This window comes from Prionailurus viverrinus, chromosome D2 (genome assembly GCF_022837055.1).
Source record: "Prionailurus viverrinus isolate Anna chromosome D2, UM_Priviv_1.0, whole genome shotgun sequence".
Lineage (NCBI taxonomy): Eukaryota > Metazoa > Chordata > Mammalia > Carnivora > Felidae > Prionailurus > Prionailurus viverrinus.
Window position 1 is genome coordinate 25,674,583 of NC_062571.1, and position 14,255 is coordinate 25,688,837.

At 41.7% G+C, this 14,255-nt stretch overlaps 1 protein-coding gene across 1 annotated transcript in view; it reads left to right on the forward strand.

The window, feature by feature from the left end:
- The first annotated feature begins 468 nt into the window (after window positions 1–468).
- Window positions 469–14,255, forward strand: part of REEP3 (receptor accessory protein 3) — a 101,719-nt gene continuing 87,932 nt past the window's right edge. The window contains exon 1 of the mRNA XM_047826351.1: window positions 469–650. Coding sequence (XP_047682307.1) covers window positions 619–650 — 32 coding nt within the window. The 5' untranslated portion in view covers window positions 469–618. The remainder of the gene's footprint in view (window positions 651–14,255) is intronic.

Here is a 14,255-nt window from a genome sequence, read left to right on the forward strand (position 1 = left end):
GGCTTCAGTGAATAGTGAGGACACCCGATGTGGCTAAACACATCTCAAAATCTTGCCTCCCTAGAATCTAGGGCCAGGTCCAGAGGAGTCTACCGGACACAGAGTTCCTGCTATTTTTTCCCACATATGATGACAACCCCTACCCGCAAGTCCCCTGCCTCAGCCCCCGGCCACTCCCTCGGCCCCTGTACGCCAGGTGGGCGTCCCAGAGATGTAACGAGTAGGGAGGTGGAGGTTGGAGCTCAGGAGTCTGGGCGGCGAGGCTTTTCGGCGCCGGCCGGGGTCCCGACCGCCCTGCCCCCGGAGCACCACCGCCCAGACCCGGGCACGACCGACGCGCCGCCGCTGCCGCCGCCGCCTATCAGCGGAGTGCAGGGGCGGGGCCGGCTGGCTCGGCGGCGGCTCGGCCGCGGGCGGGGACGGGCGGGGACGGGAGGGGGGACCGACCGCCGCGCAGCTCCGGCCGCTGCGCGCATACACCCGGCCCGGCTCCCGAGGGCGCCAGCGCGGCCCCGGGGAGCGCGAGGAGCCGGCGAGCGCGCGGCCTGCCGTTGGCGGCCTGGTCCGCCACGCTCGGCGCCCACCCGCCCCCTAGCTGGGGTGCAAGACCCCGGGAAGATGGTGTCCTGGATGATCTCCAGAGCCGTGGTGTAAGTGCAGCTCACGGCGCGCCGCCGCCCGCGCGAGTCCCGGGAAGGCGTAGGGAGGGGTAGGGGCTAGGAGAGGGGAAGGCCCAGGCCTGGGCAGGGATGGGCTGGCCCGGCCTCGGGCCTGCCCGGGGGCTGTGGGCCCTCGGCCTCCTCACCCTGGTCCACGTCGCTGCGGAGCTCCCTGCGGCGGACTAGGGCCCGGCGGCTGCGGCGCGGCCGGGCTGCGTGCGGCGCGGCGGCCCTGCTCCCGAAGCGCTGGGCGGGCAGGCGCGCAAGGCAGGCGGCGCGCGCTCCCCGCTCCCGCTCCCCGCGCTGCGCGGCACCGCCCTGTGGGCCCGGGAGCGGCGCGCCTCGCGGCGGCGCCCTGCGCAGGCTCCGCAGGCGTTGAGCGCGGGAGGCTCGGCGATCCTCCCAGGGATGCGGCGGCGGCGGCGTCGAGCCTTTGTATCCCGCGGTTGGTGCGGTGAGGTGTCTCTCTCGGCGGCTGAATACCATTCGGTCACGTGTGGTAGGAGGAGAGATTTGTCTAAAAACCTGAGACCGCTCCTAGCTCAGATCTCTGGGAAAGGTTCCAGCTTCCCCCGAGATTTACAGCTTACCTAGAGAGACTCTCCTTGTTGAATGGGGACACCCGCTTGTTCGGCCAGATCGCAGAATCTGGCCCTTTCTTGTCGGAAATATTTGCTAAGTGATTGAGAGGCTGCAGGTGCCTGTTGCCTTTATTCAGATTATCAGTTAATTTCATTGTGCTCTTACCAACGAGTGCTACAGGTCCATAAGAAAAAATTAAACACCGCAACTCAACTAAAGGTATTTGACTACAGTTTAAATTGATTTTCTCCCATTCTCCCCCATCTTACGCCCCCGCTTTTCAAAGAAAAAAAAAGTCACAAAGTAAACAATGACGTAGGGACAGCCAGGGGGCCTTGGATTCATTATTCTTGATCTCTGTAGGGGTAATATTACCTCAGTACCTTTATGAAATGTTTTTGTGAGGCAGCAGGCTATTCTAATTAGCTTTAGAATGTGGAAAAAATAATATTTCCAAATTTTCAAATTTTGTTTTCCGCTGGAGAGAAGGAAAATTTCTCCGTGAGATTTGGTTTTTTGTTTGAATCATTCAGCATCCCTATTCTACCTGATTTGCAGTACCCTTCTAAATTTGTCATCTGATCGTCTTAATGAGGTTTGTCCTTCCTCTGTACGGTTACTAGTTTTAAAGCTGCAGGGCTTCCTGCTTCATCTGTACAGAACTAAAAGTCAGGAAATAAAAGCATACTACAGGTGTGTTCAGATTTTTTTAAGGCTTTTTTTAAGCCTTTGAATGTCATTTACATAATACAGGCATACTTTTCTTGACCTAGTAGATGTATATCAACTGTTGTGTCTGCACCTAGAAAATGAAGTGCCCCATTAAGAAGCTGTACTTTTTTTTTTTTTAACTCTGGTTTCCTTTGACCTATTTTCTTTTTTCAAGAGATAGAAAATTGAGAAGTACTTTGATATAGTTTGCATTACTCAAATCAGATTCTTGTTTTGGATCATTGACTATGAGTATGTCTTTTCTAGGTGTTACCTATAACACAAACATTAGTAACAGTGTTGGTGTTAATGGAACTGACAGTTCAGATACACTGATCCCTGCAGTACAGGTGAGAATGTCAAATCTTGTAAGAGTTACACCCAGTGCTGTAGGGGTTAGATAAGGAGGGAATTATATCTGGTTGGAGAATCACCAAAAACAAGGGAGATTACGTTTGAGATGGGCCTTAAAGGACATTCTGAATTTAGACAGCCAAAGATGAAAACGTAAAGGAGTCCAGATAAAAGGATCATTATGAGCCAAAGCACAGAAGAGGAACAACCTAGATTAGTTACAGAGGACTTGAGGGACTTGGTTGAGAGAGAAAGCTGGAAAGGTAGAGTGGGGCCTGTTTTCAAGGAATTTAAGGGAAAAGTGATAAATTCTGTTAGGCAGTAGTAGCTTTGCTTTGGGAGATTCTCTCCCTTGTTGAGTGAGATGGTTGTAAATGAAGAAACACTAAAGACAGGGAGCCCACTTAGGGGGCTCCCTAACTGGAGAGAGAAGATTAAAGCTTGCAGTGCTAGAATCTATGGAATTTGAAGTGTGAGGCAAAAGAAAAGAAACAAAAATGTGAGGGAGAAAAGGTCACGGAAATGTATTTCATGAGCCATTGAGTTATTAGCATACTAGAAAGCACAATTGTCAAGGAATATAAGCATCATTATATTTTGCCCCTGTGGTCCTCAATTTCTCGATCTCTAAGCACTCAATGTTTTCTACTCCCTTGATTGTACTCTAGGGACACAAAAGCCCAATCCCAGGATCTAAACAAACTTGGAAACCTTTTTCACACCATGAGATAGAATTTCACATTCTTCTTAACCCACTGGAACAGCCAGCTAGTTTTGAGCCTGAAGAAAAGAGATCAGACAGTTCTCTCAACACGAACCTCTGGGTGGATTGGGCAGGGAACACAAGGAACTTCCATACCCTGAGCTCCCTGTGTGCTTGAGCACTTTCTCCCCAAACCCTGTGGTACATACTGGAGGAAGAACCCTGGCTTTGGAATCAGATCTGGATGCCAGTTACTAGCTGCATGGTGCTGGGCAATGTACGAAGCCCATCTGGGCTTCAGTGCCTTTGCCTTAAAGTGGTTATAATATTTACCTCCTTAAAACTATTGTAAAGATTTAACTCTGGGGGGTGGGAGGGAGGGGAGGGTGGGTGATGGGTATTGAAGAGGGCATCTTTTGGGGTGAGCACTGGGTGTTGTATAGAAACCAATTTGACAATAAATTTCATATATTAAAAAAAAAAAAAAGATTTGTTTAAAACACACCAGATGTGATGCCTGGCATTTATTGTGCACATAAAACATAACGTATTTTTTTAGGGGGGAGGGGAATAAGATAATATAGAAAGAAGTATCATTGGGCTATCATCAGGAAACCTGGAATTTAGAACTAGCTTTAGTTATATTAACCAGCTGAATGACCTTGAGCCAGCCTCTTACTGATTAGATACCTGTTTCTTTCTCTGTGGAAATAAAGGATCTGGTTTATCTGTATTCTCTTGTACAGCTCTAGCATTCTGTAATGCTATGAAAGGGCTTTTTGGGTTTTGTTGGGGTTTTTTTTGCCAGTCTGTCTAAAATCAATTTTAACTTTGCAGGCAAGATTGAAAGTTACTTAGCAATTATTAAGGAATGGGCACCTGGGTGGCTCAGTCAGTTAAGCATCTGACTTTGGCTCAGGTCATAATCTCACAGATCGTGAGTTCAAGCCCCACATAGGGCTCTGTGCTGACAGAGTTTGGAGCCTGCTTCAGCTTATGTGTCTCCCTCTCTCTCTCTGTCCCTCACACTCTCTCTCAAAAAGAAACAAACATTAAAATATTTTTTGAAAATTAAGGGTTAGTAGTCTGAGATTACCAAATGATATTTCATTCATTTGTGATACCTGTACCTTACCTATTGAAACATGACTTACAGGTTAAGAGAAATCCCATTTTTCTAAGTTTTCTTAATTTGAGTATATATCATTGTGGTTAAGATCAAGATGAAAGACTGCCTGAATTCAAATATTAGCCCTGCCATGTATTAGCTATAACCTACTCCATAGGATTAAATGTGTCCCTATACATTATGTCTGTAGTCCAGCATTGGACACATGGTAAGTATTCAGTAAGTATTAGTAGTTGTTACCAGATAAGGAAGAACGTATTCCCCAGAATACTGAATGTTTAAACTGTTTTCAATTTACATCTTTCTTTGTCTCATTGTAGGTGACATAGTTGTAATTACTGTAAAAAAAAAAAAAAAAAGTTTTCTTATTCTTACTATATTGTAGGCATCTAATGTGTTCTCTGAGATCATTCTGTCTCTTCTATGATCAGGCCAATATTCATAATTTTCACAGCCATTCATTTTTTAATTTTGCTTTTAGATCATTTTAATGTTATTTTCATAACTAGTGCTGATACAATTATAAGACTATACCAGACATCATCTATATATGTTTTTTTCTTTGTATTTTCTTTTTTAATGCTTGTTTATTTTTGAGAGATAGTACGCACAAGAGTTGGGGGGGCAGAGAGAGAGAGAGAGAGAGGGAGAGGGACAGAGGATCTGAAGCATGCTCTGTGCTGACAGTAGCCCTATGTGGGGCTTGAACTCACAAACCATGAGATCATGACCTGAGCCAAAGTCAGATGGTCAACCAAATGAGCCACTCGGGCACCCCTCTTTAAGTATTTTTTTAGGCTGAATATCCAAGGGAGTCAAAGGCTATGAATATGAATATTTATGACTATTGATATGAACTGCCAAACTGCTATCCAAAGGATGTTAATATTTTACATGGCCACCAACAATGTATGATCGTGGTCTTTATCACGGCATAGCTAGATTTGGGTGTTTTGATTTTTTCATATTTTCCTAATATATATAATAGATCTCATTGTTTTCTTTTGTATTTTATTTCTTATTAGCCAGATTTAATATTTGTCCTAATATATATTGTATCTCCTGTTGTACAAATGGTCCGTATGTACTTTAGCACTTTAACTCTTGGTTACTTGCTAATTTACTTGTTGGTCTGAGCTCCTTACTTAATTAACCTTAAGTCATGTTTGATGCAGATGTTTCTCAATCTAATTACACTTCTCTTTAGATATTTTGTTTTTCGTTGAAGAGAAAATTTATAGTTTTAAGACAGTTCAACTTGTTCATGTTTTACTTTGTGATTTATTTTTCACCTCTAAATATAGAATACTGATCACTCTACTTTTTTTTCTGTCAGAAGTAAATTGATCCTTCTTAATTATATTTAATGGGTATCTATAAAGTCTAAATTGTATACCTTAAAAACCATACTCCAGCAGCTTTCCCCCTTCTTTCTAGCATACTTTCCCTCTCTCCTAGATTTTTCTTTTTAGCAGGCAAAAACATGCTGTCATTTCTCCCATTTAACAAAAAACTCTTTCAGCCTGCTATACTTTTCATCTTCTTATCCCATTTCTCCCCATCCTTTTAAAGCAAAAACTCCTCAAAAGAGCAGTCCATATACACTTTCTCCACTTCCTTCGGGTCACTCAGACCCACACCATGTAGGCCTTGCCACCACCAACCATTCCACTGAAATACCTGTTCTCTAAGTCATCAGTGGCTTCTACATGACCAAACTGTCTGGTCCTCACCTAACTTACCAGGACTTTTGGTACAGTTGCTTACTCTGTCCTTGAAATTGTCTCTTCACTTGGTTTCCAAGAAGCCTTGTTTTTGTACTCTTCACAACTCACCGACCACTCCCTCCCTTCTCTGTCTCCCTGCCACATTCCTCCACATGCCCTGACTGATTAAAGTGGGCAGGTCCAGGAGCTCAGTTCCTAGAATTTTTTTCTCTTCTATAAGGACTCGTAGTTTACATCTCCAACCCAGACCTCTGTGCTGAACTCATGATCCTATTTTTCAGGTGCCTACCTTACTTGGAAACATCTGAGAGTCATGTTGAACTTAAGATATCCAACACTGAGCTTCTGAATGTCCTTCCCAGTGTGGCTACCCTGGCAGCCTGCACCAGCTCAATTAATGTCAACTCAGTCCTTCCAGTAGCTCAGGCCAAAAACCTTGGGATCATCCTTGATTCCAGTTTTTCTCTCATTACCTGCATTGAATCCTACAGCACATCTTGTTGATTCTACCTTCAAAATATAGTTTTCATCACCTTTCTTACATTATTGTAGTCCAAGCCAGCATCATCTCTTAAATGCATTATTATAACGGCATCCTGTTTTTCCCCTTTGTGGGTTAAGATTGTGATAGGATTAATGAAAAACATCTTGAGTACTTTTTAAATCCTTGTGGAAGTTTGAGGTCAGTCACAATCTGTGATATTTCTCTTCCTTTATATGTGCTTTACATACTTTTAAATAGTTGTAAAATCTCAGTGATGGCTAAAATATCATCTTTCAATTAGGTTAAGGTAGATTTTGTTTTCCAGTTTTGATGAGATTTGTCATGTGAATAACAATTAGGAGCTATGTCTAAGAATAGGATGCTTACTGAAATTGCTGTTAGGCAATGAGAAATAAAGTAAATAGGAGCAATGTTTTCAAGGACATTGGAAAAGTTAAAATCTTAAAAATATAATTTGTCATGAATGCCCTCCAAGAGGTCATCTTTTCTGTCTTCCTTCATTGAGACAGAAAACACATCCTAAACTATTGGGTCTTGCTTTCATTGCCTAGGCCAGAACTTCAACAAGATTCCTTTATTAGCCTTCATTTCAGAAACAGTTTGCTTCTGTTAACTTTTTGTTACTGCAGCTATTTTAATAACTTCTTTTTCCACTGGATTTTTGAGCCCTTTTAGTTTGGATATTTCCATGTTCTCTCCTTTTGGCGTAAATTGTAATGTTCAAATAAAGAGTATATTACAGTAATCATGGCATAAATGGGTAATTTAAATATCTTAAATATATTACTGTTTTGTCATGTGGAAAAAGATTACTGGTGAGTCTCCGTTAGCAGAACATGAGCTTTTTAGGTCATTGATTATGTATTTGCACTGAACTAGCCCTCTCATGTATTTCTGAGGTTAAATGAAAGGTTAAAAGTAAAAGTTATTCTAGGGGCACCTGGGTGGCTCAGTCGGTTAAGCGTCCAACTCCAGCTCAGGTCATGATCTCATTGCTTGTGAGTTCGAGCCCCATGTTGGGCTCTGTGCTGACAGCTCAGAGCCTGGAACCTGCTTCAGATTCTGTCTCCCTCTCTCTCTGCACCTCTCCTGCTTACACATCTCTCTCTCTCTCTCTCTAATACAAATAAACATTAAAAAAATTTTTTTTAAGTAAAAGTTACTCTGTTATAAATGTTTTCACATTCACAAAACTGTTAAGCATTTATGCATACTTATTGCTATTTCTGAAGTAAAGTTACCAGCTTCAGTCATGTTAAATTTACAAAGGCTGCTAGGATGGAAAATCAGGTGAAGTAGCATACTCGCTAAGATACTATGGACAGAGAAAACAGCCGTTAGGTTGGAAATATTGAGCATGGCAAAAGATTTTAATAGCAGACTAGCTAATGTTTGAATATCATTAGGAATGGCTGTATATTATTCTAAATATTTTTTATTTCATTTGAAGATCTTTTAAATATGTCTAAGTTTTTTAACCTAGCACTTTTCACATTTTAGACTGGGTAATCCTTACTTGGGGATGCCTGTCCTGTGCACCGTAGGATGTTTTACCAGCATCCCTGGCCTCTGCCCACTAGATGCCATTGGCACCTCCCAACTGTGACAGCCAAAAATGTCTCCAGATATTGTCGTAGGTCACTAGTGGGCAGAATTGCCACTAGCTGAGAACCACTGTGTTAAGTGAAAAGAGAAGAAACCTGTGCTGTTCAATATGGAAGCCACTGGTCCCTTGTGGCTATTTAGATAGTTAAATTAAACATTAAATTCCTCAGTCACACCACATTTCAAGTGTTCAGTAGGCATTCAAGCTTAGTAACTACCTTATTGGATAGCACAGAAATAGAACATTTCCATCATTACAGAAAGTTCAACTAGAGTGAGCCCTTATAAGGCATGGTTCGCTCAGCATTTCCATTTGAAAATGGCTTTGTTTGCGGCTTCTGTGTACTTTGTGGGAGAAATTACAGGCTATAATGATACTTGGAAATTTATAAGTGTCTCAGGATATCTCTTGCTTAAGAATTTTATGTATAAAACACTGTTGCTGATCTTAATTTTTTTAAGTTTATTTATTTAGAGAGAGAGAGAACACAGGTGGGGGAGGACCAGAGAGAGAAGGAAAGAGAGAATCCAAGCAGGCTCCGTGCTGTCAGCACAGAAACCGCTGAGGGGCTCAATCTCACAGTTCCTGAGATCACGAACTTGAGCTGAAATCAAGAATCAGACACTTAACTGACTGAGCCACCCGGGGACCCCTCAAAATTAATTTCTATTTCAGTATTTACAGAGAAGTTCCCAAAATTGATGAGAATCACTGATATACTTTGAAAATAATTTATATAATCACATATTCTCCCCATCAATGGTCTTATTCCTTATTTTCTAAATTTGTAAATTGTAGTTTACAAGTTACAGTTTTCTTGGTCCTAAAAGTTGTTCAGAGGGGCGCCTGGGTGGCGCAGTCGGTTAAGCGTCCGACTTCAGCCAGGTCACGATCTCGCGGTCTGTGAGTTCGAGCCCCGCGTCAGGCTCTGGGCTGATGGCTCAGAGCCTGGAGCCTGTTTCCAATTCTGAGTCTCCCTCTCTCTCTGCCCCTCCCCCGTTCATGCTCTGTCTCTCTCTGTCCCAAAAATAAATAAACGTTGAAAAAAAAATTAAAAAAAAAAAAAAGTTGTTCAGATACGAAGATTTGAATATGGAGCTGAGAGTTACCAGTATTTGCTGTCCTTACTGTTTAACAGTTTCATCAGCTCTGCAAAAGCATAGATACTAAGGAAATCATGAAAGCAAAAGTCATAGGAAAAAACTAAACATAATAGGTTTGTACTAACCAGTAGTTCAAAACATAATTTCAGGAAGTATTCAAATATATTAATGCTGAGACCTTTTATGTTTCCAAGGAATAATAAGTCTATTTTAGGAAAGAATTATTTTCACCTGTAAATAAAACCAAGCATTCTGCTGTGACAAGTTTCCTTAACCTTTTATCATGTCACATTTCTGAGAAATGCGTTAGGTTGCTGGGGCTATTATAATGAAATACCACAAACCTCGTGGCCTGAACAACAGAAATCTATTATCTCACAGTTCTGGGAGCTAAAAGTCAAGGCAAAGGTGTCAATAGGTTCCTTCGTTCCTTCTGAGGGCTGTGAGGAGGAAATCTGTTCCAAGACTCACTCTCTCAGCTTCTGGTGGTTTGCTGGCAATCTTTGTCATTCCTTGGCTGGTAGATTCATCACACCCATCTCTGCCTTCATTTTTGTGAAGGTCTTTGTGTCCAAATTTTCTCTTTTTATAAAGAACGTAAGTCACAGTAGGTTAGAGCCCATGCTAATTACCTCCTTTTAACATGATTTCCTCTTTAAGGACCCTGTCTCCAAATTAGGTCACTATTCGAAGTAGTGGGGATTGGGACTCCTTCATATCTTTTTTGGAGGGCACAATTCAACTTAAAACAATATCTTTTACATATCCTGAGAAAAACTAAAAAGCCAAGGAAGTTTTAGGGATTGGATCAGAAAAGGAGAAAAATTAATGACTAACAAAATAACTGTCTTAATTTAAGAGTTGTCACATGAGGGAGAGAGTACTGATTTTTTTCTTCTTGTGAACACCAGGTTAGAGCAATAAGTGGATGTTATAAGGAAGAATTTAATTCAGTAGATAAGGGAGAGCTTTCAGATACCCAGAGTTGTTCACCATTGAGACGGACAACCTCATGAGAACAGTGTGTTGTCTATCACTTGAAGCAGGAAAGGGAGAGTAGAACCCTTGCTGAAGATCTTGCCTTTTATGACTTGTATGCTTCCACTGGAGAACCATAGATAGATTACTTTTCAATGAGAAGCTGTGAAGTGCTGACTTTGTATTTAATAAAACTACCTATTTGCGAAGAACCAACTGATGGTTGGCAGAGGGAAGGGAGGTGGGGAGGGGAGGGACTGGGCAAAATGAGTGAAGGGGAGGGGGAGAGACAGGCTTCCAGTTACTGAATGAAAAAGTCAAGGGGATAAAAGTTACAGCATGGGGAATATAATCGATGGTGATGTAATAGGGTTGCATGGTGACAGATGGTAGCTACACTTGGTGGTAAGCACAGCATAAGGTATAAAGAAGTTGAATCACCATGTTGTATACCTGAAACTAATGTAACGTTAGTGTCAACTGTACTGTAAAAATTTAATAAAATAAAAATCTAAAGTGTAAAAAAACTACTTGAATATTTAAATAAATGAATACATTAACCTTGTACTAAGTGAATATCTGCGATGAATAATAAGCGGCATTATTTGGTATTAAAAAATAACATGAATATATACAGCACTGAATAAGTGATATGCTAAAGATTCTGCCAGTGTGACACTTTTTCATCATCAAACTTTAATCACTAATTTTCAGGACTCCCAAAATTTAGAATACACTTTACCAAAACTGTAAAGTGGATAAATGGGACTTCCTTTCCATGTTTAAACTTCCAGAGGCCCACAGAAACAATGAGCTGTAGGCATCCTTTTATTTTCTTTTTTAAATATTTATTTACTTTTGGCAGAGTGCAGGCAGGAGGGGTAGAGAGAGGGGGGACAGAAAACCAGAAGTGGTCTCTGCGCTGACAGGCTGACAGCAGCAAGCCCAGTGTGGGGCTTGAACTCACAAACCGGGAGACTGTGACCTGAGCCAAAGTCGGACACTTAACCCATTAACCCACCCAGGTGCACCAATCAGTAGACATTCTTGACTGTGAATTTAAAGAAGGTGCAGGGGGCGGGGTGGGGGCAGGGTGTGCCTGAGTGGCTCAGTCAGTTAAACATCTGACTCTTGATCTCAGGTCATGATCTCGTGGGTTTGTGGGATCGAGCCCCACATCAGGCTCTGCACAGAGCCTGCCTGGGATATTCTCTCTCTCCCTCTCTCCCTCTCTCCCTCTCTCTCTTTCTCTCTCTCCCTCCCCCCCCCACCTTCTCTGTCTCTCAAAATAAATAAAACATTTTTAAGAAGTGCAGATATGAGAACAGAAGAGAATTTGGTGGTATTTGTCTAAGGGGGTTAATTTTGCCATGATCAGTTCCTTGCTGCTTTGTGCCTATGGTCTTTGTTTTCTGTTCAGATGCTGATTCATCTCAGGATTGCTGAACAAACTTTCCAGTTGTCCGTTCAATATTTATTTATTTGCATTTTTTAAATCATTAATTTCATCAACCATAGTTTTTATTTATGGTTTTCTGAAACATAAGGCCTTTTAATTTTCACTTTATATACGTAAGTTAATCTTGCAAATAGAAATGTTGGTGGTTTTAAGGTGTTTAATGGATCATTAATGGATAGGTGAAAGGTACCCTTTAAAGATACACCTCTAGATCCATATAAAGGGGCCTTAGAAGTGTGTAAATCTTAATCTGAAAACATTAAGGTGTTAAAATAAATTATGTGAGAAAAGTGGCCTGAAAGCTTTGTGTAAAAATATTCTGAAAGGATATCTGGTGTTTTCCTTTGCCAAGTTGAATGACAGAAATGCAAATTGGAGATAAACTCCCCCGCTCACACACACACACTCACAGTTAATGCTTTTTAAATTCTGATTAAATGCTTTTTTAGGCATTTCTAAATCCTAAGTCTTGTATTATTTTGTGTGGTAAACATGATGCAAATAGGGCTTTGTTGCAAATGGTCTCCTAAGTTTAAGAAATAAAGTATACTGTCTTCTAGTGAATCTATACCACATTACCTTAAATGTTTGCTAGTGACAAGTTCTTGTAGTGTTTGAACTAAAATAGCTCACCTACAACTAATGAGAAAAACAAAAGTGGTAAGCCGTTTTAACAGAAATAGTTACAATTAAAAAGAGGCCTTGGTTACCTCGAATGACTGAGAAATATAAAGGAAACGCTGCAGATGATACAACCCGCTACTTGGAAGTGCCACCACCTCAATGCCCTCGGAGCATGTGATGAGAGAAGGAACAGCATGAGGAAGGAAAGCACGCAGCCCCCTTTCTTTGAGGAGCTCAGCTCTGCTCTCCACCATCACCATTATCTCTTGTCCTCCCTTTTATGCTTGCCTCACCTTTCTCTCTATGTCTTGTTTTTCCTCCCACTCTAAATAAAGGCGTGACTATCTGTGTCATGTGCAGAGAGATGATAATTTAAAAGGATATTAATTTGTAGTTTTCAAACAGAGCAGGGTTGGGAAAGAGGAGGCTATAGGGATATAGAAGCCCAAAATTAAAGGGGACAGGAGATGGAGGACCTAGGCCAGTAATGACAGTAAAGGTACACAGATTACATCTCTCCTGGTAAAAGAGCCTGTGGGGCACCTGGGTGGCTCAGTCGCTTAAGTGTCAGACTTCAGCTCAGATCATGATCCTGTGGTTCACGAATTCAGGCTCCGCATCGAGCTCTGTGCTGACAGCTCAGAACCTGGACCCTGCTTGGGATTCTGTGTGTGTGTCTCTCTCTCTCTCTGCCCACCCCCCCCCCCCCCCCCCCCGCCGCTCACACTCACTCACTCTCTCTCTCTCAAAAATAAATAAACATTAAAAAAAATTTTTTTAATAAAAAAATAAAAGTCTGTAACACTGGGGACGAAACTATAAAGAAAGTTGTAAAACATGATTGAAAGACAAAAGAAGTTCTGAGTAAATGGATAGCCCATGTTAATGGATCAGTGTTAGCTGATAATTATCAATTCTTTCCAAGTAGATCTATAGTTTCACTGGGATTCCAACAGAATTTTTATGGTTTTTGTTTTCATGGGACCTAACAGACCAATTATTTAAAGTTCACAGGAGAGAGCAAAAGCCCAGCAATCAACGAGATAGCTATAAAGAACAAGGAAGGAAGACCTGTCCTATTACCTATCAAGGTTGATTATAATGTTGTAGGAATTGAGACAATATAGAGTTGGCACAATGATTGACAGTAAACTTAAGGGAACATAGTCGAGAATCCAGAAACTAACCCAGCACACGTGAAAATCTGATATGACAGACTGGTGTTCAAAGTCAGCAGGAAATGATGGGTAACTTAGTAAGTAGTGTTGTGACAACTTGGTCATCCCTCCGAAAAAAGAATAAAATACATCCTTATTTCACAGCAAACTCCAAAATAAATTGTAAGTGGACTACCTGCCTGTAGGTGAAAAAACGAAAATGTTTACACTTTTAGAAGAAAATGTCAAAGAATATCGTTATGGTTACGAAAGGAAAGAACTTTTCAGACTCTACAAGAAACCATACATGATTGATGGTACAGCCTAACATATGTCTGCTGCACCAGACCTTATTTTAATCACTTTTACACAAATATACTTCTCTCTCACAATAGCCCTAATAATGTAGTTACTGCTATTATCCCCATTTTGCCATCAAGAAACCCAAGGCTGGGGCGCCTGGGTGGCGCAGTTGGTTAGGCGTCCGACTTCAGCCAGGTCACGATCTCGCGGTCCAGGAGTTCGAGCCCCGCGTCAGGCTCTGGGCTGATGGCTCAGAGCCTGGAGCCTGTTTCCGATTCTGTGTCTCCCTCTCTCTCTGCCCCTCCCCCGTTCATGCTCTGTCTCTCTCTGTGCCAAAAATAAATAAACGTTGAAAAAAAAAAAAAAAAAAGAAACCCAAGGCTTAGTGAAGTGAAATAACCTGCCCAGGGTGGTCATATAACTCACTAAGTGACAGAGCTAAGTTGCAGTCTAGCTCTAGAACCAGACCTTAGCCAATATGCCTCACCATTTCCCCATGTAATAGAATTTGCATGCCATAATTTCAGTGAGTGTTGTTAAATGTGTGTACTCATGTATCACCACCCTTAACAGGATCGAGATTCACTTTACATTCTCACCAGCAGTAGTTGAATGTCTATTTCTACCACTTTCACCATCCCTGATGATTTTATCT